The 26,487-nt window shown below is 32.2% G+C and overlaps 2 protein-coding genes and 1 long non-coding RNA gene across 4 annotated transcripts; 1 reads left to right on the top strand and 2 right to left on the bottom strand.

Moving 5' to 3' along the window:
• Positions 1 to 7,070: 7,070 nt before the first annotated feature.
• On the bottom strand, positions 7,071 to 12,650 carry LOC148280488 (ubiquinone biosynthesis O-methyltransferase, mitochondrial-like). 2 transcript variants are annotated; one of them, XM_088228298.1, is made up of 6 exons: positions 12,265 to 12,650; positions 11,909 to 12,155; positions 10,595 to 10,721; positions 10,002 to 10,121; positions 8,839 to 9,109; positions 7,071 to 7,324 (listed from the first exon to the last, which is right to left on the bottom strand). In XM_088228298.1, the coding sequence occupies exons 2-6, from the start codon at positions 12,130 to 12,132 to the stop codon at positions 7,209 to 7,211; spliced, it is 858 nt and encodes a 285-aa protein (XP_088084424.1). In that variant the 5' UTR covers positions 12,133 to 12,155; positions 12,265 to 12,650; the 3' UTR covers positions 7,071 to 7,208. The 2 variants fall into 2 exon arrangements, with proteins under 2 accessions (XP_088084424.1, XP_088084423.1); XM_088228297.1 differs by having other exon boundaries at positions 12,261 to 12,498.
• Positions 12,651 to 14,707: 2,057 nt separating this feature from the next.
• Positions 14,708 to 18,857, bottom strand: LOC148280487 (ubiquinone biosynthesis O-methyltransferase, mitochondrial-like; the record flags this gene model as incomplete). Its single annotated transcript, XM_088228301.1, has 5 exons — positions 14,708 to 14,993; positions 15,153 to 15,402; positions 15,495 to 15,614; positions 15,792 to 15,918; positions 18,850 to 18,857. Coding segments are annotated over 5 exons (627 nt in total), but the record flags the coding sequence as incomplete, so codon positions are not given.
• A 290-nt stretch (positions 18,858 to 19,147) lies between these two features.
• LOC148280486 (uncharacterized) lies at positions 19,148 to 26,201 on the top strand. The gene is made up of 4 exons (XR_015822596.1): positions 19,148 to 19,613; positions 20,130 to 20,192; positions 20,416 to 20,505; positions 26,057 to 26,201. It is a non-coding gene; the product is annotated as an uncharacterized LOC148280486 (long non-coding RNA).
• Positions 26,202 to 26,487: the final 286 nt, after the last annotated feature.

Below are 26,487 nucleotides of genomic sequence, written 5' to 3'. Positions count from 1 at the left end.
AAATTTACATTTTCAAAGGCAACTTGAGGAACGTATTTAAAGTTTAAATAATGTACCTAAACATTGATATGAAAAATGTTTTTTTAAAGATTGTCAGAATGTAAATGATATCAAAAGATAGTTTTTTTTAAAGTATTTATTTTAAAAAACATGTTTTTACTTAATATTTTACTAAGTTAATCAGTTTTATATTACTAAACATTTTTTATGCACTGTTGTATTATTTGTCCTCAATCTTTGTATCGGGAGAGGTGGAGGACCAGAATCCATAACGCGTTGAAGACAAAGAGGGGGGACGGTCACAAGTCACGACTCACGACCATTAGCAGTGAAGAGAACGACGCAGATGTTGTATTTTTAACCTACGAGTAAAATCAGTAGGTAAGTTCGGGGGTCATTGCCCCGGTATCGATACGATAAATTAATAAATTTAGCCTAAATATTTTTTTACTTTTGTGTGGCTATGATGTCAAACTAGTCTACATAGATACAAGACTTGATTAATCTCTCTTGTTTATTTAAATAATTATGTTGTATTTTTTGTAATCTTCATATGGATATTTTTTCATCGGATTTGGACAGCGAAATTTTTATATAAATATGCTGAATTTTAATGCAAAAAAATATTTATCTTTACTATGCGAAGAATAGTTATACAAATAAAAGTGATGCCAATACCACAATAAATTTGTTTTACTATGTAATTTTGGTAAGGTGCCAAGATTCGCACCCATATAGGAGTACTGGCAGTATACAAGAGTTGAACAATCGGCATTTCGTTTTGACCGAGTATAGACTAGAGTTCCAGACAACACGCATCATGTTAAAAGTTGCTCCGGCAATTTCTAGGCGGGTTGCGAGCTCTTTGTGCATGCTTCCATCCTCTGTTATATGAACTCCCAAGTATTTAAAGCTGTCAACTTTCTCAATCCTCTGTCCGTTGTCGTAGAGAGGCTGATCAGGGTCAGGACAGGATTTGTTGCACATAATCTGAGTCTTTTTTGTATTACCCAGACGAGTTAAGTTTTCCTGCAGTGTGTCAACGATATCCTGAAAATCACCAACAGACTTTTCAAAAAGAACTGCATCATCTGCATACTCCAAGTCACACAACTTTAGGGGGGAGTTCACTTCTATACCTCGATCAGGTGGTATTGATTTGCAAAAGATAAAATCCATCAGTATGATGCATAAGAACGGTGCAAGGACGCAGCCTTGCCTCACTCCAGTGGAGACCCCGAACTAATCAGTCAAAGAGCTACCGATTTTCACACGACAATTGCTATCTATATGGAGCGCTTTTATAACATCAATCATCTTGGGAGGAGTACCGTACGCATCGAGAATTTTCCACAGAGATGGTCGATGCGGACTGTCAAATGCTTTCTCGCAGTCAATTAAGCAACACGCAAGGGGTGAGTTCATTTCATTGCTCTGTTGGAGAATGCATCTTATGTTATGGATATGGTCCGCACACGACTTACTGGGAATAAAACCAGTTTGGTTGACTCTCAGAATCTGTAGTACAGGAGCTCATACCAAAGCTCAAAACACCAAACTTCTGAGTTTTGAGAGTAAGTGCTTGAGAAAAATATTAGGTATAAGGTGGTTCGATTTTGTAACTAACATTGAAGTAAGAGAACGGACGCAGCAGCCTCTTATAACGAGCGTCTTGAGGATGCGGTGGTGGACCGTGCTTAGACACATGCGCATGCCTCAGAAAAACCTAAACCCAAGTTGCCTCTTCTTTAAACCTGCGGGCTCACGCCGTCCTGGAAGGCCGTCAATGACGATCTTTCGACTTTATTCGGTGGAACTAAGGGGTGCTGGATTGACGTGGGAAGGTGCGAAAATGCTGGCTAGCGATAGAGTCTCCTGGAGGCAAATGGTGATGTCCACATGCTCCACTTAGGAGCGGATGTGGAAAAGAAGAGAACACCAGAAGATGTAAGAAAGAGGAGGAGAAAATAACTTATTAACGGCGAGGCAGGGATGCTGTACTGTTGCCGGTGTTTATGTAAAGGGGTTAAAAAAAAGAAACTCGTTCAATTGGTCGGTTATTGGCAGTAAGTGGGAGTACACGAAAAACTACAAAATACGCGTTGGGCGTCACTAAGCGTTTGGGCATCAGTTAAATGCCATATTTTTGGGGGGCGTTGGGCGCACCTACGTATTAATTGCTCAGTGCTTAAAACAAACCAAAATTTAGCACCGTTCTCGCATGACAGACGCTCATACATTGGATTCTTTCAGGTTGAAAATATCCAACTAAAACCGGAGTTAGCTACGCTAGCGAAATATGCTCACACTAAGTTGTTACTGAGAATTTATTATTTTCAATTTTTTCCTCATAATAGTACCTACTTCAAGCAGCACTGCTAGAAGTGTTCCCAAAATTAAGTGCACTCAGCGGTCTATGAAAAGACAAATGTTGGACATCTCCTAAAGAGACCGAATAAGGAATGAGGAGATAAGACGCCGTACAAAGTGACCGATATCGCAGAAAGAGTGGGAAGACAAAAATGGCATCAGGCGGGTCATGTGGCGAGACAAGAATGGTGGAATCGATAGGTGGACCCCCATAATATTAAACTGGAGACCCTACGAAAATTAAAGGAAAGTAGGGAGACCACAGAGGAGATGGACTGACGACGTCGTTGAACTCGTGGGCCATGGATGGAAACAGAGTGCCCAGGACAGAAGACATGGAAAAATTTGGAAAAGACCTATATCCAGCAGTGGAGAGAAACGGGCTGATAAGAAGAATAGTACTAAAAAATTATTTTTGTTTATAATTATTAGTACCTGTCTATTTTATTATTATCGTTAAGAGAAAACGTGACCATACACTTTTCTTACGTAGTCCCGTATTTTCTCCCATTATATGGCTGTAGAGCAATGTTTTTTTAAACATTTTTTAGATATTTACCATTAGCGTGTCTATCGTTTTGTTTTTTGATAAATTGTTTCTTATGGGGTGCTAGGACCATTCACAAACCCAAAAAAGTACCCAGTTTTATCTGCCGTCCTCGGACGTACGGTATACAATCATCATCCTTCCCTTTCCGCACCTAATGGTGCATAGGGCACTGCATTGGTACACCAAATGCAGCGTATCTTGTTAATTTTTGTTACATGAAGATAAGATGATCAGTCTTACGCTTCAGGTACCAGTCCAGGGACTATGAAATATTATAGTGTGAAAAAAACATTTTCAGTAATATTTTATATCAACCATGTCGGGAATCGAACCCGAGACCTCTTGCATGGTAGGCAAACGCGATGACCATTACACCACCAGGTTGGAATACAAATATGATAAATAATTTCGAAAAATATAAAAAGTACCTACTGACACAGAATTTTATTCTGATACTCTTTCTAAAACAAAAAACCAAATCGGTTCAGTTTTCGGGTGCGGAAAACGGGACAGCCAAACATTGATTTTGTCGATTTTAGTTAGACAAAATTAGTCCGATGCGCAGTTGTCTTTTTCACAAAGTATCGGGAAGGCATTTGCGAGAAAGTGACAGAAAAACAATGTTCAAATACCTATTCATCAAAATTGTGTAGCATCGCAAATCCTCTTAATACGCCAGGCAATTGGCAGACAGTTATTTTTCCAATTTAAATATTTAACATAAAATTCCTTTATTAATTCTCGCTCACCTATACAATAGATATTCATGATCTTTAAAAATACGACGAGGTATATAATTTTACTGATAAAAATAATTATTATTTTTGTAACGTGGATGTATTAAAAATTCTCAGTCTTTTTGACTAACCCTCAAGTGCCAATCATGCCGAGTATAATGTAAAAAAATATAAAAGCATGAATTATTTCATATTGAGCCACATGCACAGAGGCAAATCAAAATACTATTTTCAATTATCATTTTATAAGTAGGTTAGGTTACGTTCAATATTTATTTATGTAAGCCATTGACATATTCAATACATGCCCTGGGCCCTCAAAAACGATGAATCCTCAAACGCTCAGTCATGCCCATCGCGTATTTAAAATAGTCATTCTTCGACCAAGCGTGACATTTAGAATCGAAACCAAAATGCCTGCTTGTGTCATGAAAGCCTATGGAAACCTTTCGGGTTAACATTTCAAAATTAATTGTGTAACTTTTCATTGGTAAATATTTGTTCATGAGCAATCAACAAAGCTATTCAAATATAAATATTTTTTTGTAAACGTCAAACTACGTCTAGCGGCGCCATTGCGAAGCTCTTCTTACTTACAGGCCTGCACTGATAGGAATCGTCGCCATCGTCATTCCCTTTCCGCACCTAATGGTGCATAGGGCACTGCATTGGTACACCAACCGCAGCGTATCTAGATCCTTTTTGTTACATGAAGGTAATATGATCAGTCTTACGCTCCAGGTACCAGTCCAGGGACTATGAAATATTCTAGCGTGATGAATATCTGATAGGAATACGTTTTTAAAATATAATACCTACCTAAATGCGAGTTAATATTATTTTTGCATTCCCTAAAATACAGTGAAAAGAAATGAATGGGTCGAAATTATAAGGAATTTAATGAAAGAATCCGATTGGGATCCATCAAAAATGAATGTTGATTGTTAATGTTAAAATACCAACTTTTTTAAACACTAAAAACGAGTATCTTCCAATTTTTGTAGCATATGCATGATCATTGAATGCAGCCCTGGTGTAAATAAACAAACTTAGCAACTATGACTACGTTTCTGAGACACTACTTAAAAAATAGTTTACTCGCATTTATCTATTATTAGGTCAATAGTGTTATTATTATGGGAACAAACAGGCACGTATTTTAAAATCTTATTTCTCTGGGTAAAAAAACAATTGTTTGGTATTCTCAAATCTATCCGATTTACATCATTTTACTAATCAGACTATGGACCTCAGATAGTAGTAATGATTCACTAGAGAAGCCCTTTAGCTCTGTTGCATGGAACAAAAGCGTTTCAAAAATTTGGTTTGGTTTTTAGATTAACAACTACGGCCTACGGCCCGTTGTATTGCTGTAATCTGTAGCTAACTTCATGGTTAATACCCATATAATTTTTTTTTCCATATGAGTGACTCTTGCTAAGTGGCGCGTTACCATAATATTATGAACTGGACCTTTTCCAAGTTTTTTTATATGAATAACATTTTACAGCATTTAACATTTTACCCTTGCGAGTGAGGAAAAGGGTATGTGGGTGAAATATAACAAGAACCCTCAACAAGTGTTTGACTCGATGGTTACTGTTAACGAAAAGGCGGACTGTAAATGAAAAACGAATTTCATTCAGTTTTGTTATAGGGAAATATTTGAGAAAGGATAGGAACATGGAATGGATACCTACCTTTAATATGATCTGAATGTTCCTCAATTTCTGGCACTGGATGACAAAGTGAACTATAAAATGTAACAATGTTTTCCACGATGCGCGACGCTTCCAGCCACTTTTTATCCGATTTTATGTGAAGTCAAAAATGTTGTTTGATTTTTGTTCTAAATCCGAATCTTCTAATTTTGAATATCTTCTATCTTGATGTTAGGTAGGTACCATAAGGATGGGTCCAAGGAAAGGATGGGAAATTCAATTTTCATATTTTTACTAAAACTAAAATCCCACCAAGCCACTATCTGTAGCTTGTTGGTGGAGATTATATTTATACTAACTTATATAAAATTATCTACATTTATAAAAACAATGAAGTAACAGATATAATTAACAGCCGGAAAGATCAGAATATACCTGTATGTACAAATAATAATATTTTTTTTCTAATTTTTTTTTTTTAATGCAAGAAAATATATGAAAAATTCAAATATTTCCACATAAGCTACTATTCATATATAAACTTTTGATCAAGTAGCCACTCTCTTATTTTGCGCTTGTTACATTGTGTGTTAAATTTAATTTCTTTCGGCAATAAATTAAAAATGCTAGGTACTAAATATTTGAGAGTTCTACTGCCATACTTATTTCATATTTTTGGTACTAAACTATACTTGCAGTGACTATTGTGGTTATGTTTGAGAGGAATTTTGAATGTATTGCTATTGAATTGTTCTAAAGTGATGCAAAGCCACAGTAATCCTCGAACAGGCAGAGTTTTCAGTGTTTTGTACAGGAAAACATTATTACTTCTTTGTTCCTAAATCTCTGCTGGTACAATTACTGTAGAACCTGGATCATTTTAATATTAGTTTTAGTCGAATTACCCCCCGACTTTATACCATATCTTATTATTGATTATACTAAAGAAAAATTCATAATTTTTACAGTGATTTTGGACAATATAAAAAATAACTTATAAAAAGTACTCACAAGAGTCCGCAATTGATCACAAAGTTCAAATATATGATGATCCCATTTAAAATTATGATCTATAAAAATACCCTAATACTTGTACTCCTCTACAAATTCTACGAGTTCACAATTACACGGGTTAGATTACTTCTGATTTTAGTATTTCAAGACCGATTTCTTCTAGTCATATTTCTGTTACCTTCCAACACCTCTTTTGTTTGCCCATGGTCTCCATTTTATTATTCTGGGTGTCTTCTGGTCATTATTTTGTCTCGCCAAGTGTCCTGCCCACTGCCTGATAATTATGACTCTGGTTCGGCATCTAATTTCTTATTCTGTCTCTTAAACATACACAGTGTTATTCCAACGCGGTGATGTCTGTGATGATTTTTATTGCTATCTGAGTAGTATATGACCTCACGACGTTCCACTTTTTGTTGGCCTCAGGCCATGTGTTTGTTTATTCCTAATATCTCAATTATTTGTCTATTCATTTCCTGTATTGTGTTATAGGTTCATAAGATGCAGAAAATTAATTTGATCATAACTACGGTAGTTTTACCCCTAATTTGTTACCCAACATTGCTTTAGATTCTTTTTTATCGAACGATCTTGAGATTGTGAGTATTTGACATTTTCAAAATGTAAAATACAAAATCATATTTTTCTCAAAGCTAAAAATAACCAAAACATTAATGAGTAGAAAATCGTGTTTACAAGCCAAATCTATATTGTTTTAAATTTAAAAAAAACACATTGTTGAACATCGTTATATAAAAAATCTTTATTCAAAGTAAAATTTAAGCAATCTAAATAAATAAATATATTTGATTAGTTACAAAACATTTTTGCAACTAGCCACATTGCTTTTTCATCAAATCAAGAAACATCTTCAGATTACTCATTTTTTATTGCGTGAATTGCATAATTTATGGATGTATTTTTTGTCCAATACCATTGATTAGTTATAAAATTATATAACATACCATGAACCAATTTCGTTCGACAATTATCTGTAAAAGAGGAATAATGATTATAATAATTACAGGGTGAATAAAACAAATGTTTAAATGAAATTATAAAAATGTTGCAATGAATTCCAATCTTAATAACTCCCTAAAGAAGTGAAATCCAGCCTTGTCTATAAACATTTAGACATACTCAAAATATTGTTTATTTGATTAACTCATAACCTATAAAAACTGTTGTATGAAAATTATTGATGTGAAATGCCAAACGATAGTACGCTGTGTGAGGTCCTGCAAAAGATCTCAGGTTTTATACACAATATGGTCAAATACTTAAAAAACAGATATAATCGAAGGTCATGTATGCATTTTATCCTCTTTCCCTACTCTTACAAATCACAAAGTCCGTGGGTATCTGCATCAAATGACAATTTTATGAAAAAAATATTTTTGAATGTTTACACTGAAATATTTCATAGTCCTGATCGTCTTATTTTTGTATTAGAAAAAAATATATTACAACAGAGATGAAGAATATTTTAGAGAGGGGAATATAGAAGTCTATGCATCTACAGGACTTGACCTGTCATTGGCTGGTTTAAGTGGCCACTAAAAATATATCATTTTGTTCATATCATTGAGGTCAAACGGTTTAATAAATGTAACTAAATATTTCTATCTATATAACCCCTAACCTACTTTTCTATGTCTACCGGTTTCAAGACGTAACCATCTCTTCGATAGGACAATAATTACACAAACATGCAAATCCCACTATACACCTTCACTATAGTGGTTGCACAAAAATAAAAACCAACATACCTACTGTTTTTCTTTCTTTCTTTACTGAATATTTTTTTGTATTTCAGAATTCAGTATTTATACTGAATTTATTGAAAGTTTTTTATTCTAGTATTTTAATTTTATCATATTTTTTTATGACTAATAAATTCTCACAGTTTTTTCATGAAAGTTTATGTATTTTTTTTTTTTAATTAGTAAAGAACATTAATCGGGTTGTGGTCCCGTGAATAGTGTCTCGGATTCACGGACCAAAGATCCGTGGTTCGAATCCCACTCTACCCCAACTTGATTTCATTTTCTAATAGTGAGTTATTTACAACTCGTTGAAAATGGCCCTCAAAATTAAATATTTGGGTTAAACATAAGAAAAAAAAAAAAAAAAAACATGCCTTAAAAGTATTGTCCATCGCTATCGACTATTTTCTCCTATCTTTCTGGCGCCACAAAAATACCATCTCGAAAGAACGACTGATCTTTTGAGGTTATCCACAAATCGAGCCATTTTTTGACATCTTCAAAAGAATCAGAAAAAGTGATAATCAAAAGGAGCTATGTGTGGGGTAGGACGCGGTGAAATCGACTGGTATTGCCCGATGTCAAAAAATTAAGATAACATCATCTGTCGGAAAACGGCAAGAACTTATTCAAGTCCCTATTATATACTTATGCTTTCTTCTAGCAGTATTTTATTAAATTAAAAGATTAAAAATTTTGAATGTGTAAAAATAAAAAATAATTCAGGAACAAAAACTTACATTTTTCCAGTAAACGGGTCATATCAATTGGAGATATAAATTTATCCCAGTGGTGGGTCCCAGGAGGAACAATTTTTAGTACATTTTCAGCAAGCATTATTCCCCCCAGCCATGAGAGATTTGTTTTATTAAGTGTAGTTACAAATATAGAGCCACCAGGTTTGATAGTTTTAATGCAAGATTCCACAAAAAGGTCCTTGTCTTTAACATGTTCGATCACTTCAGAAGCCACAGCTGCGTCAAATTTTTCAGAATTTTTAACACAGAAATCCTGAAAGTTTGAAGTTTGCTAAGTTTTATTTATATATTTAAAATTTACACGTACATTACAGCACACCTGCCAATAACATGTAAGTATTTTTTTTAATGTGAAAAAAATGCTTAAATATGAAACTAATTATTTATACATGGCGCTTTTATCATTTTTTATTGAAAAATGCCATTTTTATGTTTACTTTCAATGGATATTTTACAAAACTTGGTTTGCAGAAACTTTACACTTTATTGATTGTAACAAATACCATAACAATATAATTTAGGCCCTTTTCACAAAATGGTGTACAAAACAAAAAATAAGACAAGTTATGAACTACTTGTACTTTAAAACATCAAAAATCTCCATCTTAGAACAGGCAGAGCCATCTTAGATGGAGACTATCATAACCAAAGGATGCTCAGTATTCATTTTCTAATTCACTTATTTTATATAGATTTCCTGGTATTAAATATGTTTACAATAAATTTATAAAATAAAGTCAAATTATATTGTTATTAATTTTTTTTTTTTTTTAATAATTACACTAGCTTTAATAATGATAATAATAGACAAAAAAAAATTACAATTTGATGTATCGTATAATCATCGCTACGGTTTTTTAAAGTTTTGTAATTTTTTAAGTACTCCCGCGTGACATCACTGGTTCTCTTCGGTGAGCTTCGTTGGTCGATTCGGAAGAACTTGTGACGTAGATCAAAGCAGTTAATTTTTATTAATGTTTTCATACATTTTTTAGGTACTTCGCCACACAATGAAATGCTTGAAATTTTTCTGTATGAATGAAAACACTTTTTATACTCAATTTCCCGCAGCACTGAACTTCCTCATTGTAACTGTGTTCTTTACAAAAAATATTTTAAAATGTGAAAGATTTACAATACATTACCTCTATTGATTCATTGACATATTCTACATTAGTGATATTTAGTGCGTGGTCCTTAGCCATTGATAACAACAGGTCACTTGCATCTAAACCTATGACGTGGGCGCCTAATCTGCCCAGCGGCTGTAAAGAAAATTATTTTATCATTCCGTTTTTCTATTACATATTATTTTTCATTATTTTCATATCATATTATTATTATTAAGGGCCTCGGCAAGCCAGAGAGACAAAAAACAGGACATTGGCGGAATGCCAAGGCATTCGGATTGTGGTCTGCAATACTTCAATGGTAATAAAACATATATGTTTAACTTTAGAAATTTCTTTAATTATCAACAGACAACCTCGACAATATTAACAATAGTTAATAAAAAAAACATGCAGGAAGGCTGCACATGCAAAATGAATCTAAAAAAACAGAAGCGCGGCGCTTGACGCAGGCAAATTTCCTATTTTATAGGATTAGGAGCACAAAAGCGAGTGAGTAGAAGTGAAAATTTAAACATTCAGACAGTTTATACTTTTGAACCAAGTTATTTTTAGGAGACTCAAATAACGACAGCATTTAAAAATTACTTGCTGAATTAGGTTAGTACCTCTGTGAATATACCGCCCCCACATCCGACTTCCAAAATTTTAGTTCCGCTCAATGGATATGGAGTATTTCTCTGCAAGTCTAAACCAGGTGCCGTGTTGAGTAGACCATCTCGAACCAAAGGTACCCTGGAAAGAAACAATATCATTAAGTTGGGAAAGATTTTAGATGTTTTAGAAGATGGCGGCTTAACGTGGCAAGCCAAATTGTAAAATGCCAAGTATAGATGATTTTTACAATATGGAACTGTTTTGTAACTTGGCTAGCCAATGTGAATTCAGATATAAAATTATTGCAACAGAGAGCGAAGACAGCTTTATTGTGTGGGTGAGATTCATCCATAAAAACATTTTTTTTATTTTTTATGCTTCTTAAACCAGTTGAATTATAGGGAACAAATGCTAACATTTGGACATACTCAAAACATTGTTGAATATGAAATCAGGCTAAAATGACAATCATTTTAATGAGGAAATATGATGATTTTTGAAAAAAAAAAAAAAAATTGTATCGCATTGTCAGCGCTATGATTTTCGAAATTAATCCGTATGCGACGTTTCAACTTCTTTTCCCCTTTTTCTCGGTGAGTTCTGCTGATTGGTCAGTTGACTTAAAGTAAAGCGGAAATCTATCACAACTCTCTTTTCATTGATTGATTCGGAAGAACTAGTGACGCCGTTCACAGTAGTTTGTTTTTATTCAAATCATTTTTATTCTATTTTTCATACATTTTCAAGAAACTTCGACATACAATTTTATGCTCAAATTCTAAATTCCTCATTGGCAAAATAATTACTGAAAACATAAAATAAATCAAATATTATATTTCAACTGCATCTTTATCAGGTAATTGGGCCTATTGTGGCACAAAAAAATTGAGCATCATCCAAACTTGAAATGATTCGCTATATAAGCATTGGAATGAGGAAGTTCCGTGGTTGATTGATTGTTTGATTCACGAGAACGTTTGATGTAGTTGAAAGTAGTTCATTTTTATTAAACAGTTTTTTTTTTTTTAAATATTGCCGTACAATTAAATGCTCTAATTTTTACAGGGTATAAGAAAACATTTTTGTATCCAATTTCCCGTAGCACTGAACTTTTTCATTATAAAAAATGACTCGGTCTGAAATCTAACAAAATCAGATATGAAATGACATTATTTTGTTTTGTGTTTTTTTTTATAGTTTGTCACGGTTACTCAATGCCTATGTACGAATTATATTTTTAATTTTGTATTATGTAAACATGAAGTGCCATGGAATGCTGTGTGACTCTTAATATTATGTATTAAATTCAAATAGTTTGTAGTTACCTTAGTTTATTTAAAGAGTGAAGACCTTTCATTACTCCGTCTTTATTCCACCATTGAAGCTTTAATTTTTCATGAAATGATACTTCACTGTGGTCTACGGTAGAAGACTTTGCACCTTGAGGAAGATCTTTTAAAGGTTCCTTTTCTCTCCCAGGGACACTGGTACTTAGAACTCTAGTTTGAATCTTACTTATCACTAGAAACCTTATATTGCTACTGAGCATTTTGACAGAATTACTCTATTACCCTAAAATATAACAGTAAGTGAATAACAAGATACTAAAAACAAAAATACCGTTATCGTGCATAAGCATTAGTAAAATATACGGCAGAATAAAAAAATAATATTTACTTACCACAGTAGCAAAAAATATATAGGTTAAGTAATGTACAATCTCGTTTTATACGTTCAAATTATGGAACGATGCACCAAAAAACTCAGCATAGTTATATTTTCGTTAAAAATATGTGAAATAATTATAATCTGACATTTGTATTCACGATTATTTAAAAAAAAAACAATATTAGCGGCAGAACTACAAACTTCAAACATAGAATTTAGCGTTTTTTTTCGTTATTTATTCACTAGTGATTAGTGATGTCCATTTAGTATCATTAGTTATCTAATATTTGTAGTATTAGGTTTCTAATTTTTATATTAAATATAAATAATTTCAAATGTTTTACTGTTGGTTATGGAATAAAAACAAGTTATTGGTTATGATAATAACCAGCTCGAACTATTCATTCTCATGTAATCGGTTCATCTTTTGGTACCTAACAAAAAATAGTTGTAGGTATTTGCAAAATATATAAGCGAAATAAACTTATTCAACTTTTTTTCCAAAATAAACAATATCTGAAAGTTACTTGTCATAACTGTCAAAATATTTTGTGTAGAAATCTCATTTTTGAAAAATAAACAAAGCGTTTAGTGTCAGAAATTCATTTCAAGATAGATTTGCATGATTGTTTTTGTATAAGATCATGAATAACTAGACAAAGGTTAATGTCAGTTTTATTTTGTGCATTATAAATAATAGCTATACAAAATATTTATGGGTTGAGGGAGGAATTTATATGTTGAACAAAATTGTATTTCCAAAAAACATTCAGAATCGGTCACTCCGTTTTAACAATAATCGGTTATAAATTATTCAACCGTTTCAATCCTCACAACACTAACTATTCGAGATTTAATGCTGCCATTAGTATAGAAGTGTCAAAAATCCAAGACAGTATGACCATATAATATATGGTAATAAAGGTAGGTACTTACTCCAATTCCAAAAATATGCGTGTAATTATTAAAAGTTTTGCCTAATCTTCCCAAAATAGTAAATTATTTTATTCTTATACACTTAATCTGTATACTTTCCCAAAATGTACACAACAATCAAAATCGTTCTGCTCCTTAATACTTTTACAGCACCTCCCATTTCAAACATCAAAATAAAATTATATTCTAAATATTATACTAGGAAATAATAATATTCATAAAATCTTGATAATGTTAGCTATTATAACTGTTACTATTCAGCAACATTACTTTCAAAATACTTAATAAACTATCTCCCTCTCTAAACATAAGCATCTTGTTTCATTAGAGAGGTAGAAACGTTGAACATAAATGAAATCAAACTAGTTTTTAAAAACTTGAAAAAGTCAGTGTTTATTTTTGATAATAAGTTCGATCCAAAACAGGTTAAATAAGGTAGGTGGCTTATATTATCGTCCATAACACTTTCATTTCAAAATGTTAGAAACTTGAAGAAAGGTAAATTATTTGTTGTATTTATATGAAATTGTTAGTGGTAAATTGGAAAGCTCAAGTTGTTAGAGTAATATAAAAATTAGTGTTCCTAATAATCATACCTTAAGGAACTCAAAAACATTTTTCGTAGCTTCGTTTAAGAATAATTTATCCTTCTCGATCCAGTATCAAGAGTGTGCAGATTACACAACAGCATTGAAAACGTAAAGATTATCATTTTTGACACTGGATTGTTTAGATTTAAGAAGTATATTTATTTTATTTATTTATTTAAACACATAAGTTTATTGTACATTATTTGAGACATAAATTCCAACTCTGTGGGACTAGTCCAGTGTTGAGATGGGACTCACTTATTTTATTTATTAGTTTTATATAAATGAATGAATTTTTTACAATGATTTAAGATTAGTAATTCGTATTGCTATTTTTTTACACCATAAAAGGAGCCTCATCCTCGGAGAACCACTGGTTAAACCTGAAGATATTAAAGAACTCACCCCCTACATAATAGCCCAATACTTTACGGATCTGGGCTTGGAGGGGGATGTTTAGCAGAATGTAAACTCTCGCCTTCCAGGCAGTAGCCAGGCTCTTTAAAGACCTGAGCTAGAAGGGGGAGATTTAGCAAAATGTGAACTCTCACCTTTCACACAATAGTCAGGCTTTTTATAGACCTGGGGTAGGAGGGCGAGAACTATTCACGGGGACCCGTCACAATAGATCTTCACAGGTCGCAGTGACGTCAGGAGCTTAAATAGCACTGAACCCCACCTCTAAGAATAAGAATTGTTAATTTTATTTTATTAATGTTTACGTATATAAAATGTATTTTTTATTATGAATTAATTTTTAGAATAATTCAATTTCAATTTTAATTATTTATTTTTTGTTTTTTAATGTAAAAGCACTTAAATATGTAAAATGAAAAATTAAATATTGTTGTATTCGGTATTCCTATCAATTAAATAAAGATATTTAGAAAGTTTTTGGAGCATTAAAACTAATTATTAAAAAATCTTGCCTGTAATGAACAAAATTTTATAAAATAATAATAATACATAATTATGTAAATGAAGTAAAAAACGTGTTAAGTAAATACATAATGAAGACATTTAAAGCATAACAAACTACAGAGTACTTCTTTTATTTTACTTTTATTTTATTTATTTATCTTCGTTCAATTTTTTCACTCTTTCCCTTTTTTTATTGCATGTACTGCATAGCTTAATGATGTGTTTCCTGTCCAATGCCATTCGTTACTTACAAAAATATATAACAAACCACGAATAATCTTTCTCTTACAATTATCTGAAAACAGTGAAGTTAAAAAGATTACCTGCATGTTTATGTTCATATTTATATGTTCCATACATTTTCAGATATTATTTATTTAATATTACTACAGAGGCAGTCAATGGCAGATAAAAAGAGCAAACATATAATTCATTAGGTATTTCATAAACTCACATTTATCTAATAAGCGTGACATATCATTTGGGGTTATAAATTTTTCTAATGGGTGAGCTCCAGGTGGTACAACTTTTAAAATATTTTCAGTAATTCCTCTGAGCCAAGAGAGATTTGTTATAAATAATGATCCCCCAGGTTTGAGCGTTTTAATACAACAATGTATAAAATGCTCTTTGTCTTTGATATGTTCAATTACTTCAGACACTGCAACTCCATCAAATACTTCATGATTTTTATCACAGAATTCCTTAAAGACAAATCAAATTGTTACTTGAAGAGAAGTTGTGTCAGAATAACATTAATGAATTGAAAATCATTTAATTCTATAAAGTCCATTACCATAATGTCTTCATTAATATATTCTAAATTAGGCATAGATGATGCATGATCCTTTGCTAATGCCACTAATATGGAACATGGATCCAAGCCCACAACATGTGCACCTAATATACTTAAGGGCTGAAATATAATACAAGAATAAAATTATTAAATGAAATATTATTTGAATACATTATATCAGTCATGCAAATCACCAAAAGTGACATACATTTATAATTAAAAGATCTACAATTTTTATCCAAATAAGAACATTCGGAATGTTAAAATGAAAAGTTACACAATTTATATGGTAGATACCTCTGTTAAAATTCCACCTCCACATCCAATGCCCAATATTTTCGTACTACGTAATGGAAACGGGGTTTGCTTTTGTATACCTAATTCAGGAAGAGTGTAAAGTAGACCATCTCGAATAAAAGGTATCCTAGAATATGATTAAAAAGTACTTAGCTCCATATGTTTAAACACACCTTTCAGAAACCTAAGATAGAGCCAGGTTTCCCCGGGCAGCCGCCCGCCTGGCTAGCCCCTAGCTACGACGCTGCATATTACAAAAAAGATGGAAGCCGTTTTGGAGACGGAAAATGGAAGTCTACGCATTTACAGGGCTTATGATCTAACATTGGCTGATTTAAATGACCTACTTTGTAACATTCACTATTCTGACAATGCTTGAACATCCATATTCTTTAAATTCTTTCATCTTCTCTGTTATAATAAATGTTAATTACCTTAGTGTTGACTATTTTTGTAATAAATTGTCTTCCTTTATGCTATCATTGAAATTTTCTTTTCTTTCAATCTTTTCATGTCATTTTCCGTCATCTTTAATCATATCTCATAGTAAATTTTTAATTTCGTTTTTTGGTTGGTTTTTCTCTATATGATACTTTGTAATTTGAATTTAGTTTTTGATGTCCTTTATGTTTATATATTTTACTTTAAATTTTTATTGTGTACCAAACATATTTGCCTGAATGTAAATATGCCCCTACGTTATATTAATACTTACCCATGTAACTTTGTTGAGTAGGTACCAAGTAATATTATTTTTTGAGGTATACCAACTTACTTATAACCTACCTTTAGACGGGGTCTATGTTCAAGGCGCACGGAGGGAATGTGGTAATGCATTTGACGCTACCCGGTTGAGTTTAGATAAAAATTGTACCGTCAATATTCACAAAAATTATATATCGTAACTGAACCGGGCAGCGTCAAAACACATTATCGCATTCCTTCTGTGCACCTTGAATTTAGACTCCATCAATACCTACCACCTATTTAATTATATTAAATACATAAAAATTAATTATTATGCTTTTTACCAACCTCACTTTGTTCAATGAATGAAGACACCTCATTGATCCATCTTCATCCCACCACTGAGATTTTATTTTTTCATAAAATATTGTATCATTGTCTTTTTCAAGAACTGATGGATAAGGCAAAATATCCTTAGATACATTTTGTGAAGGCGGGATTATGTCAGGCTGCGTTAAGCCGTAGAAGCCTGTGTTAACTGGTCCAATTATATTGGTTGTCATAATTTTAGAACAAAACGTATTTCTTATGAGAAAATTTATATTACAACACAGCATTTTTGTATATACTTGTTGATCCTATAAAATTCAGAGAAATTTGTGTATTCATTAACGCCCATTTTACTTCATAATTTTCACAAATTGCATAATATATAGAAATACATATGACTGTACAAAAATAAAAAATAAAAATGCAAGAAAAAGAATCAAGTTATTCATTAAATTTCCAATTATTGAATTTTTTACTGAACACGAGACTTGATTCCCTAAAATCCTATCTTGAGGTATAAAATAAATCTATTTTATCACTGTATTAATTTGCAATCTGCTGCAGGCTAGCTATTGGTGAATTCAATGAATAATTATTACTATGATGATGACTATTGGTAGGTATATGTGAAATATGAAAAATTATAAAATTTAGCATTTCAAAGCAAAATATATATTTTTATTTCAAATTTATTAATGAACGAAATGGTCATTACTTGTTTAAATATTTATATATTATTACAAATATGTCATTTTCACCACCCGAAATGTATGTAAAAAAAAAATTGGGGAAGGCAAGACCCTCCTCTGGTAACAAAAATATAATTATTAAAATACAGCCTATGTGAGATTATTAATTGAATCGGCATTCACTTCGTAACACTTCATTACAAATTATTGAAAAAATAAAACTTTGTTTTTAGTGCTACAGGATTTTATTATTACAAGAACTATAGTTTCGGGAGAGCACTTCTCCCATCTACGGGTGATAAGTTATTGTAAAATAATAAAATCGTGTGAAACTATAATAACAAAGTGTAATTTTTGTACTTAATTGTGATATTTATTTATTTATTAACGGACATTGTCCATGTATACAATTTATAAGGTTTAAATATTACAATAAAAGAATAGTTTAAAACATTTAAAGAAAAAAGAAAGAAGCATTGACAAACATAAGGGACATCGAGACAAGATCTGGACTATTTATGTAGTGCTCGTTTAAATCGTTGTAAACTTAAACCAAAAAAGTCCAGATCCTGTCTTGAGTTAACAATACGACAAAGGCGGGTCATTGGAGAATTTAGGCCATAGTTTGTTCTATGCTGATCGATGAACAGTACTTCATTGTTTCTCAATCTACGAGTCGGGATATTGAATTTTACTTGTCCCAGTAATGATGGAACATCGATTATACCATTTAGTATGCCGAACATATATATGGAGTCAATATTAGTTCTACGTTTTTGTAGACTAGAAATATTTAACATTGACTCTATTTCAGCATAAGAATAATTATCTCTCTCTAGTCCAAGCATCCACGCTATTTTTCGAAGCAAGCGATGTTGGACTGATTCAATGTGATTAATGCGATTGACATAGAATGGAGACCAGACCACTGAGGCATATTCAAGAAGAGGGCGAACAGTTGAGCAATACAGAGTTTTGATTGTACGGACATTAGTAAAATCAGAGGATATTCTGTTAATGAAGCCAAGTAATTTCAGTGATTTATTTACTGTATTATCTATATGCTCGTTGTATGTCAGTTTATAGTCCAAAACAACTCCTAAATCTCTGATGGACTTGACTACATCAATTTTGGAGTTTTCTAATAGGTACTCGAAGGAAATTGGTTGTTTTGTTCTATAAAATGACATTATTTTGCATTTTTTAATATTTAGTTCTAATTTATTGACTTTACACCATCGGTTAAAAGAGTTAATGTCTGATTTAAAACTTTACTACCTAAATCAGTAATATTTTGGTTTGGAATGTTAACATTTAGAGGACATAAAAACATGAATAATTAATTATTTTACCACAAAATTTAAAGATCTTCAAAACCACTTTCAGAATTTAATATTTCCTAAATAAAAAAAAACAAAAAACTGCATGACAGAACTTCGAACTGTGTTTTTTTATTATTATTTGTAGTAGGCATTAGATAAGTAGGTACGTCTTCACTCTATTTGCAATGCACAATGCATGAGGTCTTAGGTTAAATTTCCAGTTATTTTTATTAAATACATTATTTGAAACTTGGAAGGATGCGCAACCTCTACAAAAAAACATGGAGGATGTCTGCGGGACAAGGGACAATAGCAAGTATTAAGTGACTACCAGGCAGTTTTCAGCCAATACAAGACTTTCTAGTCATTCTTCCGATGTCGCACAAGCCACTTGCTAGTAAATCAATACAGTTTGTGGCGCAACTGTCGGCGGCGTGTGCCCAGCCACGCCGTGCCGGCCGGCGTCCTTCTAGACGAACCGCCAATTTATCCGTTTCCATTCGAAATCGCTGTCACACTGCTCTCTGTGTTTTTGCACTTTTTCTTCGAAATACCGAGTTGTTGCGTACCGAATCGTAATTCTACGAAAAAACTACATCGTTTTCCGAAACGATATCCACATTTATTTAAAGAACGGATCAATCGTGTTCAAAGTCCCAAATTTATGAATTTATCCGATGACAAGATTAATCGACGTTGTTTTGTGTGCATTAAACACTTCAACGCATTCAACTTTAGCCAATACAATGACATCCAGCTTTTATTGTGCTCTGTGCCTACCATTGGATTGCCAGGTAAATTACATGATATTTCATACATAATTATTTCAAGAATTTGTCTCATGTTGCACGTTTATTCGTCCCGTTTGCCTGCCCTGCAAATTTATAACTCATAGGGAAAGCATACTTTTATTAATCTGGACCCATTTTACAATTAAAGTTATTAGTATTTCTGCAAGAAAAATATATGTACGACTTAGGTTAGCTTTCCACTGTAATTGCACCTTATTTATCTGTCTTGTGTCTATACAATTGCAAGTCTGCTTTTGGAATGTGGTGTTTGTGATTTGTCTTACAGTTTTGCTATATCGTTCCATATTTTTTGTCTCAATCGGAGTTTATATTGTTTTTACAGTTGATTAATCGGGTTATAATGTATGTACAAAGTTGGCGTAGTGCCTTTTCCTGCAACTTCCGACATTTTTATTTGGTCATTATTTACAAACAATTACTAGGGTGGCATGGTGTGTATACAATCTGTAAGGATGTGCTTTTGCAATGTGGTGTTGGTAATTTGTATTTTTTTTACAGGGTTTAACAAGTCACCATCCAAAGAAAATAGTTTTCATTATTTACTTGGTGAACAGAGTTCGGGTATGTATTTCTATAATTTTCACATTTCCTTACACCCCTTCTTTCAGACTTATGTTCTATCTCAGTTATTATATTATCGTTAATGCTTTCTACACGTCCTAACCATCTCAGCTTATTCTTTTCTATTCGTTCAAGCCTCACTCGATCTTTCAAGGTTTTTCCTGAAATTCTTGCATTATGTTATCTGGTATGATGTTCATTTTATTTTTATTGTGAATTACAGTCGGCGTAGCTGTTACTGAAGAACTCCCCTGTGCACTCCCGGAAGGCGTTGCCAATTGCAGTGGTACGACTTTCATCCAACCTATTTCTGGTTTGTAGTAATATTTTTTTATTTTTGTAATAAAAATTTACAGACATACATATTTATATATAAGAGAAAGAGAAACATCTTTGTTTCTTTGTTAAAAAGAAAAAAATAATAAAAAATACATATAAATTCAGGAGAGTTCAGCGTGTGTAAGAGTTAATGGGAGATTTACATCTTGGTTTGCGATCTCAAAAGGCATGAAACAGGGATGTGTAATGTCACTATGGTTGTTTAATCTATACATGGACAACTGTATGAAAGAGATAGAATGTATGGGTATTGGAGCAAAAACTGATAATTTTTCAGTCAGCTGCTTGTTGTATGTTGATGATGCAGTTCTGTTAGCAAGCAGCAACGAGGATTTGCAACAAATAGTCTCTAGAATGTATGATGTATGCCTGGAGAGCCAATTGGCGATGAACCAAACTAAGTCTAAAGTGATGATATTTGAACGTAGTTATACAGAAAGCAGCCAGCCATAGAAAAGTGAAACTGAGATAATAGCCATTTTGTGAAAAGGGTGAATTATAAAATCTACACAACAGTTGGAATGTTTTTGACTAACAAATGATAACAATGAATACATAAGTTTTTTTAAATATTACAAACAAGAATCTTATTATGTATTTGACAAGTTTAAATGATTTTTATAGTACCATAAGATTTTTCTAGTTTTGTGGGTGTTTTCTGCAAATTTACAAATGCCGTTTTTGTGATCGACAAAGACTACAGCGTCTGAGCGTGGGCCATTCCTTTTTTAATTATTAAAAAGTTTATAGCACATTTATATCGTATGACATGACCATGAAAGTGACCCTCTCAGTTGAAACAAATTTCTGACCCATAATTTTCTCCAGCAAATCGGCATATTAAAGCTGTTTGTATTTTCGAAGAACTTAAAATGTATACATACAGTTACTTGTCCGACTCATTGACACATTGTCACATATTACTAATTAATAATGTTTTTAGATATCAACGCTGATGACATATCAGGCCCACTGCGTATTTCTGGTCTGAGTGCACTCCAGCAGAGTAATGTAGTCCAGTAGTCTATGTTAATATTTAGATTTTTCAATCACTTATATGATATTTGAGGAAAATAATTGTATTCTGTGCTTTCCCCGCTATTATACCCGACCCAGTGATTACGAAAATATTGATGTACTTCGTTGAATAACTAATTGAATATTTTAACTTTAATATAATAACTCCTATCTAGTGAGGTCCCAATATCACCGGAAAACCCCTTAATTAAGAATATAAACAAATAAGTAAAGAGCCATAAAACATAAAAATAATTTACCATGGAACCTAATGTTTGTCAATTAGGATGTTTGAATATTAAAAAAATAATTTGTTAATTTATTATAATGGGTACCCACAGTAATGGGAAATTAAAATGTTTTAGCTGTTCATTAGGTATTAATTATTACTCTACAAAAAAAACGTAATTATTATTATACAAACTCTATTCTACAAACTATTCTACAAACAAAACGTAATTGTGGTAAATGAGGTATATCAGCTCGATATTGATCCAAGAATACTTCAGAAAAAGTTTCTTCGATTTCTTCCTTAAGAGTCATATAAACTATCATCACATCACTTAGAAGTTGATCGTTATTGTCTAATTCACTTTCGGAATAGGTTGAGCTGCTAAGTCTCCAAGTTTCTCGGTGAAGTACTATTATTTCTATATCACTTTCACTATCCGTTATCATTTTGAATGATATATTTTGTAAATTTATTCACAATAAAAAGGACGCTTTGCAGAGTTAAATTGTTTGTTAGAGTAACAAAGTAAGATTAAATATATATATAAATGTAAAAAATATGTAATTTACCACAGCTGTTTTTAATTTCGGCAACTGTTGTCTATCTCGCTCAATCCATTATGCGTGAACTAGCTATTAGTGAAACGGAATATTTTTCTTGGAAGAAATATCAATTTGTGAGACAGTTGCACAAAAACTTTTTTTATTTTTTATTATATTATTACAACTACCAAGAAATAACATAACTTCTTAGTACATTTACCAGTTATCTTTAAGTTTCAATCTAAATAACTCCCTACAAACATTTGGACATACTCTTAAAATATTGTTGATTAAAAAACTTGCATAAAAAAATTAAAGTGTTTTTAGGCATTACCTAAGAGGTGAAATAATTTATCTAGATGAAACTCACCGACATCAATAAAGGTTTGATGCCGCCCGTCAATTAAAAAATGCGTTTGTAGTGTTTAGAGGCGATTATTGTAATGGTATCTATGCAGGTCTACCAATGAACAAAATGACTCGCCTACAATCTGTATTGAATACCGCAGCGAGACTTATTTTCGGAATCTCTAAGTTCAGTCATATCACTCCACTACTTCAGGAACTACACTGGCTACGTTTTCCACAGAGGGTGGAATACAAACTCTGTTGGCTTATGTATATGTCACTGCACAACTCTGCTGTAAATAAAATAAATATCCTGAAACAGGAAACCCGTGAATTGTACCTTCGGGGTGGTACTGAATATAGAGTTCACGGGTTTGAAATTGAAGGCCATGAAATCGTACAAATGTTTGATGTGCCACATCTTTTGAAGGGATTTAGAAATAATATGCTAGTAAAAGATGTACATTTTGTTCAAAATTCTGTATCAAAAATAGCAAAGTGGTCCCATATTGTACAATCATACACATACGATCAAGCAAGAGGGGAAGACTTTTTCCAAATGCACAAATTAACAGATTGTCATATTTTCCCTGATAAACTTAGAAAAATGAAGGTCAAGGTTGGTGTTCAGCAGGACAGTAGGAACTACCATGAAATCTTTGGCAGATACTGTGGATGATATTGACGATGGGGCATCGCAGACTGCTGATCTTGTCTTATTTATAAATAAACTTATCGACAGTTTAAATGGCAGTTCTCTCAATGCTGATAGTATTATTTGTAAATACCGTTGTGGAGTCAGATTAACATCTCCCTACTGGAAATTTTGGCAGGAAGCTATTTCCATCTTAAAATCAGTAAAATTTGTAGATTCCTAAAACCAAAAAATATCAATACCACCTACAGTGCGTAACTGGATTACAACTCTGGAAGCAATATCATATTTGAGTAATAAATTACTTACATGTTATAAATTTACTTTTGTGCTTCCACGTAACCTTAACCAAGACCCCATTGAAAACTTTTTTGGCATGGTAAGAAGTCAGGGTGCACGTAACATTAACCCCTCTAGTTCAAATTTTATAGATGCTTTTAAGTCGCTTCTCATATCAAACTTATCTCATACTCGCTCCATTGGAGCAAATTGTGAAAATGATGACGGTGAAATTTTATTTATTTATTTATTTATTTATTTATTTACTGACAAAGTCCATTATAAACATTACAATTAAAAGAAATTTTTACAAAGGAATAAAAAAATATAAGGAACAGAAATAAGCAGCAAAGACAGATGATAGATTTTTTAGATTAAGTAAAAAGCATAGGCTAACTATACAGATTCTTTAGCTGATTTGTAAAGAAAGACATCCTTACACCATAATAATCAAGATCTTGATGATCGTTCACCCGCCTGATCATTCTGGGCAAAGGCGACTGTGCACCATAATTGGTCCTGTAGTGACCGAGGAAAAGCATTTCATTATTTCTTAGTCTACGGGTGGGAACGTTAAAAAGAATCTTTTGCAAAATTTCAGGGGCATCAATGAGACAGTTCATAATTTTATACATGCAGATTATATCTGCAATGCATCTGCGTTTTTCAAGACTTGATATGCTTAAAAACCTCTCCATATCAGAATATGAATAGTCTCCTCTTTCCAATCCCATCTTCCATGCAATTTTTCTTATAAAACGATGTTGAACTGATTCAAGGCGCTTGATATGAACAGCATAATGAGGGGACCAGATTACAGATGCATATTCAAGAATAGGGCGAACTAAAGAGCAATAAAGTGTTTTAAGTGTAAGCATACTTTGGAAATCAGACGTAGTTCTATTAATAAAGCCTAAAATTTTTAAGGATCTGTTTACTATATTATCAAAGTGTTCCAGAAAAGTTAGTTTATTATCTAGGATCACTCCAAGATCTCTTATAGAGGTGACAATCGAAAGAACTTGGCCATTAAGTTTATAATCAAAAATAAAAGGATGTTTACATTTATGGTATGAAATAATTTTGCATTTATCGATGTTAAGTTCCATGTTATTAGTTTTGCACCAAGTATGAAATGCATTTATGTCTTCTTGGAGTCTGACACAGTCATCAATATTTTTAATTAGCTTAAGTATCTTGTTATCGTCAGCAAAAAGCCAGAATTTTGTAAAAGAAAAAACATTAGCAGCATCATTAACAAACAGATTAAATAGAAGAGGGGCCAAGTGGGCACCCTGTGGTACACCAGAAGTTACTAGGAAGCCATTTGATATGAAGTTATTGATTTTTACACTTTGTTTTCTATGTGAGAGGTAGGATTTTAAAAACGATAAAAAGGGATCTCTAATGCCTACAGCACGAAGTTTAGCACATAAAATGTTGTGATCAACTTTGTCAAAGGCCTTGGAGAAGTCTGTATACAGTACATCAGCTTGAAGATTATTCTCGAACGCTGTAAAAATAGTATCAGTAAAAGAAAGCAAATTGGTCGTCGTTGATTTGGCTGTCCTAAATCCATGCTGCTCCTCAATCAGCACATTTTTAAATATAGGTGTTATTTTTTTTGTAATAATTGATTCGAATAGTTTAGGTACAGGAGATATCATTGAAATGGGTCTATAGTTAGTTACGTTACGTTTAGATTCATTAAAACTTTTTTTAACATCGGACATCGAAGTCACTCCTTACCAACAAGTTCTTCAAGACAGAAAAGTAGTCAATATGTTGCGGTTTGTAAATATATAGCTGGTTATGTGGCAAAACGGGCTCTATCTAAATTTGGATCTTGTTGTGAATGTAGACTGGATCTTAAATCTAAAATACAGTTACCGGGGCATAGTTTAATAACTTCTAGGGCATGTGGTCCAAATACTTTAATCCACCCAACAATCAAAATCTATAAAGTTTTTAATACCATTGTCAATCACTGCAAAAATAATTTACCGATTATTTGCCATAAGTTTCATGTTATGTCGAGTTTGAAGGAAATAGTACTATCTAAATTAAATCCAGCATGTTTATCTTGTCCAGCACATAGAGGCCATCTTTTTGATTTTATTGTTAACTTAGTATTACGATTATATATTTTTTCTTGGTGTAAACAAATGAACTTTCTATTAACTGGGCGAAAAAAATTAGAGTCTTGCATTGTTGATCCTCTCAAATTACAAGCTAGAAAGTCTTATAATAAAAGACTTAAGAATAAGAAGCGCAGACAATAAAGCAGATACATGCATACCCTTTTCTTCTTACCTGCCATATAAGCACTTCATTTCATTACTTAATAAGCTTATAAGTGCTTCCTTCTTGTTTTATTCCTAAGCAGCAGCCTAGAAATGTCAATGTGAAATAAAATAAATTATCCACCATTAATAATATTCTTTTGTTTCAGAATGGTGATTGTTGATGCCATGGCTCTTAATCTGCACGAAGAAAATATTTTTCATCCAGGAATAGCAGGGATCCAATGCTGATCACAATGCTGCACAATTTTTAAATAATACTCAATTGTTATTTTTGATAAACCAATATACTAACCACACATGTATATAATATTATTTTACAAGTGTCAGTTTTCTTTCTCGATTCTTTCTGACGTATATAATAGAATCAAGCGATTTATTTTAACAGTAAAATAAAACTATTAAAAATGTTTTTAAAAATTTTTATTTATGTATTCCTATTCCATAATAAATTTATTGTGCAATATCAATATAAAATTGTTTTTTTAAATACAAGACAGAAAGATTAAATTGCGTGCTAATACTTGTATTTAATTAAGCAATTTTGTATTGATATTGTACAATAAATATCAATATATAA

The sequence above is a fragment of the Micrasema longulum genome, unplaced genomic scaffold (genome assembly GCF_059751315.1).
Source record: "Micrasema longulum isolate JH-2025_06_02 unplaced genomic scaffold, ASM5975131v1 h1tg000576l, whole genome shotgun sequence".
NCBI classification, from domain to species: domain Eukaryota; kingdom Metazoa; phylum Arthropoda; class Insecta; order Trichoptera; family Brachycentridae; genus Micrasema; species Micrasema longulum.
This window is presented reverse-complemented; position numbering and strand designations above follow the sequence as displayed.